General features: G+C 37.7%; 1 protein-coding gene across 6 annotated transcripts in view; it reads left to right on the top strand.

Annotated features, from left to right (window-relative positions):
* Nucleotides 1-401: 401 nt before the first annotated feature.
* The window catches only part of LOC143276539 (myc box-dependent-interacting protein 1-like), an 81,916-nt gene continuing 76,317 nt past the window's right edge, over nucleotides 402-6,000 (top strand). For all 6 annotated transcript variants that reach the window (XM_076581099.1, XM_076581093.1, XM_076581097.1 and 3 more), the window contains exon 1: nucleotides 402-477. In XM_076581099.1, the coding sequence (XP_076437214.1) occupies nucleotides 409-477 (69 nt within the window). In that variant the 5' untranslated portion in view covers nucleotides 402-408. The remainder of the gene's footprint in view (nucleotides 478-6,000) is intronic.

The following is a 6,000-nucleotide window of genomic DNA, read 5'->3' as shown; positions in this document are numbered from 1 at the left end:
ATATATACATATATACATACACACACATGCGCGCTGTGTGGGAAAACCAAAACCAAACCAAAACCATAAAAACACTTAAGCGAAAAACGTTAAATGAAAGAAATACCGCTACACACAATGTCATGTGCCTGTGGATTTGTCGCAGTTGACCAAAGCTATGTTGTTAAATATAAAGTTTCGGATGTCAGCCCATGCCTTGGAGAAGAAGGCAAAAGCGCTTTATTTGCAAACACGTGAATTTTACTTCTGCTGTCGTCACGCACGTTACCCTTTAGTTGACTTGGAAGAATCTCAAGATCTCCAAACACGAAAACATTGTACCAGTGATGCGCCTGCTGTAAGCCAACGTTTCTTCGCCCTTTGGACCAATCAAAAGTCGCGAGACAACCACTTAGCGAATACTCAATCATGGCAGAAGCGAACAAATCGGGGATTTTTGCGAAGGCACAAAAGCGAATTTCTAGGACAAAAACAAAGGTAAGAAGTTGTTAAAGTTCGTTAGAATTAGTGTATGTTTAATTGTTACACTGCATTCCGAATAAAATAATAATTTTTTGTACCATTTTTTTGATAGAAGCCGCAGAACAGCGCAGGTGTGTTCGTGTAACACAAACACAGTGTCAGTTTGGGAACACTTGTTTTGTGCCTAGCCTGTGTCCCCTCCCCCTGTTACGCGGAAGCGCTTTCATTCTGTTGCTGCCTTTTGGTATTATTATAATTCAATGAACTCTTTTGGTTCGAAGTAGCCCCTGTTGATGACTCACTTTGCAGTCGTTCATTGATATCTGGAGATAAAAAGAACTTCAATGAAAAGAAAAGTTTCGTCCGTTTGTGTGACATGGGAAGACAACTCGAAATTGGCTTGAAAGCGAAGCAGACGAGACAGTTGCAAAAAGCATCTGAGCTCTGGATAGGCCTGTCATTCCTTTTGTTGCTGTCAGCTGTCATGTCCTTTATCGAAACATCACTCTTCATGATAACTTTATTGAAAAGTGTGCGACTTTGTTGAAAATTGAAAAATGTGCGACAACATCGACAATTAGTCATTCACCATATCAATACATGCAGTTGTAGGAGTAGTGGTGTAGGGACTGGCATTTGACTGCCTAGGCCTCACGGCTTTTTATTTTATGTCCCTTTTAATATCGGTCTCCTTTTATTTGTGGGATACACTTGTATTATTGTAACTGGAGATGGTCATTCCCTAAATGGCAGCACACTGTACTACCCATTTTGAAAGCCAAAAATATTACTATATGTTGTTTTTTCTTTGAGAAAATAGCATTTAGTTAACCTTTGCCAGCCATTTAAAAAAAATAGATTAAAAATAACAGCAGTAACAGACGAAATACTAACTGGAAATATAACTATTGGATGTACACTGCCAGTGTTTTGTTGCTGGCTTTTTCTCACACCAGTCAATACTTCAACGACTACAGTGAAAAGTACATAACTTACAAATAGTTCCTGTTGTCACCAGGCTAACATTATCAAGCAGAACTGGATGATTATGAATATCCATACATGACAATGATGCCACGCAGTCCCCAAGAACCAAGTCCAACTTTCACTTTATTATTATTATCGTTATGATTATTATTATTATTGTGTGTATGCATGTTGGAAACCCATTTGTCATATTTACTGACTGCGTCTAAGATCAAAATAAAGATAGATATTTATGTTTGTTGTGTGCACAGATAAACCTGCAGATATTCTTATTTTATCACACTTGGGCAAAGACTCTGGAGCAAATGTTACTGGGCAGTACACAAAAATATGAATTATGAATAACACAGATACTGCATTTATGTAAAAGGAAAATGCTACCATATTATACAGGCATTGTTGCACTCGTGCACACACACACACACACACACACACACACACACACACACACACACACACACACACACAAAGCAACTCTTAAAACATATCAGGGGGAAAAATTTTTTATCGTTTTGAAGTAGTGTTGATTCAAGTTGAATTTATGGCAATGTGAATATGGTAGGCAGCTGAAGGGAATGGGGGTGGAGGTGGTGATGTGGTTTGGTGGTGGTGTGGTTTGAATGGTAGAAAGATTGTTGATTTTTATCCTTTTCATCTGGTGTATTCTATACTTATACCCATTGTAACCTATACTTTTATATCATCAGTTTATAAACATATACATGTCACTGATATATGATTTCTGTGTTTCTTCATGTGTGAATTTCAGCTGTGATTGTTCTCATCTCCCCTCCCTCTCTCTCTCTCTCTCTCTCGCTCGCTCGCTCTCTCTTGCTCTCTGTCTCTTTCTTTCTCTCTTTTTCCCTCTCCCCCATCTCCCTCTCTCTCCCTTGCCTTCTCTCTCCCTTTCTCTCTTTCTCTCAACCTCTCTTTCCCTGTCTCTCACTGTTCTCTTACATCTTAGTTTTTTTTTTTGTTGTTTTTTGTATGTGTGATGGATTGTAAGAGTTGTTGGATTGAGAGAGTGGACTACTTAATGGGTTTTATCTCTTGTGCTTTTGTGGAATTGAGATTTGTGCATTTATGACTCTTATATATTCCTGCTTTATGATAATTCTTATACATGCATGTGTTTATTCTGTTTATGTATTGGATTTGTAACGCCCTTTGAACTAGCATCAGCTTGTATCATAGCACTGTATAAATACATATAATGATATATATATAGAAATATTAATATTATTCAGAGGTGCATGCACATGTGCAAACACACACACACACACACACACACACATTCACATAAAATCACATACACACATTTATTATAATTTACACACGCCTGCATACAACAGAGTGCACCTGTAGATATTACTGTCTCTGTCACTCTATGCTTGCATTACATTATTCATGTCATGTTCATGTATGTTGTAATGTTCTTGTTACCATACCCCTCCTCCCCTCCCCCTTCACACACACCCCAAGTCTGAGGGGCTATGGCCTTTATGAATATAACTTTTGAAAGGAGTATCTGACTCTGTGTGTGTGTGTGTGTGTGTGTGTGTGTGTGAGTGTGTGTAGCTTTTGTTTCATATATCAGTCAGTGTGTCTAATCTGTTTCTCTCTCTCTCTCTCTCTCTCTCTCTCTCTCTCTCTCTCTCTCTCTCTAGCTGTCCCCCTCCCCTCTCTCTCACACCTCCTTTCTTCTCCTCCCATCCCCTCTCACCATCTTTTTCGCCCCCCTTAGTGTCACTATCTTTGTCTCTGTCTGTCTTTTTTAGTTGTCTTGCATATATTCACACAGTCACAACTCACATGCACAATGTGTTTCTTCACTTTAAAAAAAAAAAAAAAAGAAGAAAAGATTATTAGTCAAATGAGTTGACTTGACTTGTCTAAGTTATTCAGTGTGAATGATCTGCCATCATGTTACATAGCTGTGTTCAATTCAGTTTGGATTATAGCCCAGCTGTCAATGCTGGGTCATATCAGGGCAGAGCACCTATCACAGAATTAACTCAAAATCATGTCATACAACAAAATATAAGGATAATATGATAGACTCTTTTAACGTAAACCCAAATTATCCCTTTAGCTTTGACCTTACTACTGTTCAGAGAATAAAAATAACATTTAAAAAGCATGATTGTAAACTTATATACCACTACTGAAGGTGGTACTGCCATTAAATGATCATACTCTATATATGCAGCATAAATTTTGTGCAGTGACCTTAAACCTCAGACTGGCTGAACTGCACAGTTGAGGATCAGGGCACCCATTTCAGCTGACTGTCATTTGTGGGAAGTCCTGATAAGAACTTTACAGAAATTCCATGGCGATGCATATACAATTATGCAAAAAATTAAGTGAAATAAAAACTAAATAGTATTTTAAATACTCTCTCTCTCTCTCTCTCTCTCTCTCTCTCTCTCTCTCTATATATATATATATATATATATATATATATATATATATATATATATATATATATATATATATATATATATATTGCAATAATAAAACATAAAATGATAAAACAGTCTGACTGAATCAGTCTGTATCAGTACTGTTGTTGTTTTTTCCAGACAGATTTGGAAATTCTTTTCCACCCTGAAGACAGGGGAATATCTCTTTAGCCATGGGAGGTGCAGGGTGGGGTGGGGGTGGGGGATGTAAACGAGTGGAAAAAAGCAAGTTATTTAGATAGGTTAATGCTAGGAATCCACTTCAGACTTTTCATTGATTAAGTTCTGAATCTTTGATAACTAGTGACGGAGAGTGAATGAACAAATGAAGCTTAGTTCAATATACATTCATCAATAAATTGTTTATGAAATGTCTGTAAAATGAGTCAATACTGAAATGATAAGTTTATGTTCAGCAGCAAGAGCAAGGTAAAGAACAGCAACAACAGAATTGATGATGGTGTTAATGATAATTAGGTAAATACCACGGTAAGAAATTCAGAAAACTTTCATTTGTACTGTAGACAAGGTGATAAAAAAGATTGTCTGTCCCCTCATATTGCTATTTGCTCTCCCAAACCAAAAAGATGGTCAATTAAAGTAACTACCACTTACCAGCTGACCAGTAGCAAGTCAGAAGACATGATTCCTTATGAGTAGTATACTTCAAAGGAAAAGAGGATGTAATTGTTTGGTTACTAAAACTAACAGTAAGAAGAATTACTCAGCCCCCCCCCCCCCCCCCCCCCCCCCAGTGTTGGCATATTTTATTCATACAACACATCTTGTTTCAGTGAAAAGGGGAGGAAGGAAGTGTGACAGGTCTGCCCTGAAGCTGACTGCCCAGTCACCCTTTCACTGACACTAGTGACAGTCAGACATTGGTTGCCAAACAATCAGGTGGACAGAGCACATCCACTTGTCCCTCAGAAGGTTTAGTTCTCCCAGAACAAAAGAGTGGGTATTTTGAGCCCTGAAAAACTGACAGTGATATATAAATTTGAACATTGTACAGCCCATGATATAGGTCTATCCACCTGATCAGCTGAAAACACAAAATGATCATGTTGTCCCCTCTTCGTCCCTTTACCTCCTTCCTGCACCTTCTCTCTTTTTCTCTCTAAAAATCTTTCTCCCTGTCCACACACACACACACACACACACACACATATATATATATATATATATATATATATATATATATGTGTGTGTGTGTGTGTGTGTGTGCATGCACACATGCACACTACCTCATTCTGAACATACATTGTGGAACAATTTTTTTTGGTGGGCTGGGCAGTTATAGCTGATGGAAAGGGAACCTTATCAGTGACTAAAATTTGTGTTAGGATGCATAAGAATAAGATGACTGACATGTTAAGTGTACTTGTGTTGTGCACAGCTGCTATCTGTGCTTTTGCCTTATCACCTTTTGTGATGTCACAGAAAGGGTAACATTGTTTCATAATCTGTTGCTGTGAGCCTTTGCAGGGGAGGAAGAATAGCACAGACCGCAGACTGTCATATTTGACTAGACTTGAAATTGATATCAGTTGGGGTTTTTTTTTTTTCACTTTTAGATTTTTCAACTGTTCCTAGTGCAAGTACTTCAACATCATGTCAATGAGAAGTGAGGGATGTAATTTAAGAAAACAGCATGTAAGTAACAGGAGTGGGAATGGATTATCAGGTTAATGGAGTTCAAAATGCAGTCTGCTGCCCCCCAAAAGCGTGGGACATAATCAAGCAAAACAGCTTGTAAATAAAAAGTATAATATAATGAATTGCCTTTTTAGCAGATTTCTTGTTGTACATTGGCTTTTCGATACATCTCCACACATTATATATTTGTTTGGTTATATTGACTATTTTGTCTTTGGAGGATAGAAAAGATATTTTGTATTTCATCAGTTACCTTTTTCCCCATAAAAAATGTCAGGTATTACTCAGCAGCAAGTGTTACCTTGTTTGCTGAATAGCTGTATGATTCTTAAAGAAGAGGATGGACATTGGAGTGTGTTGGGGGTGGGTAAATTGTTTGAACATCAAACCACTGTTACGTATCAAATAACAGCTGGGAGTTAATGAA

Source organism: Babylonia areolata, chromosome 32, assembly GCF_041734735.1.
Source record: "Babylonia areolata isolate BAREFJ2019XMU chromosome 32, ASM4173473v1, whole genome shotgun sequence".
NCBI lineage: Eukaryota > Metazoa > Mollusca > Gastropoda > Neogastropoda > Buccinidae > Babylonia > Babylonia areolata.
Note: the sequence above shows the minus strand (reverse complement) of the source record. Positions and strands in the feature narration are given on the sequence as shown.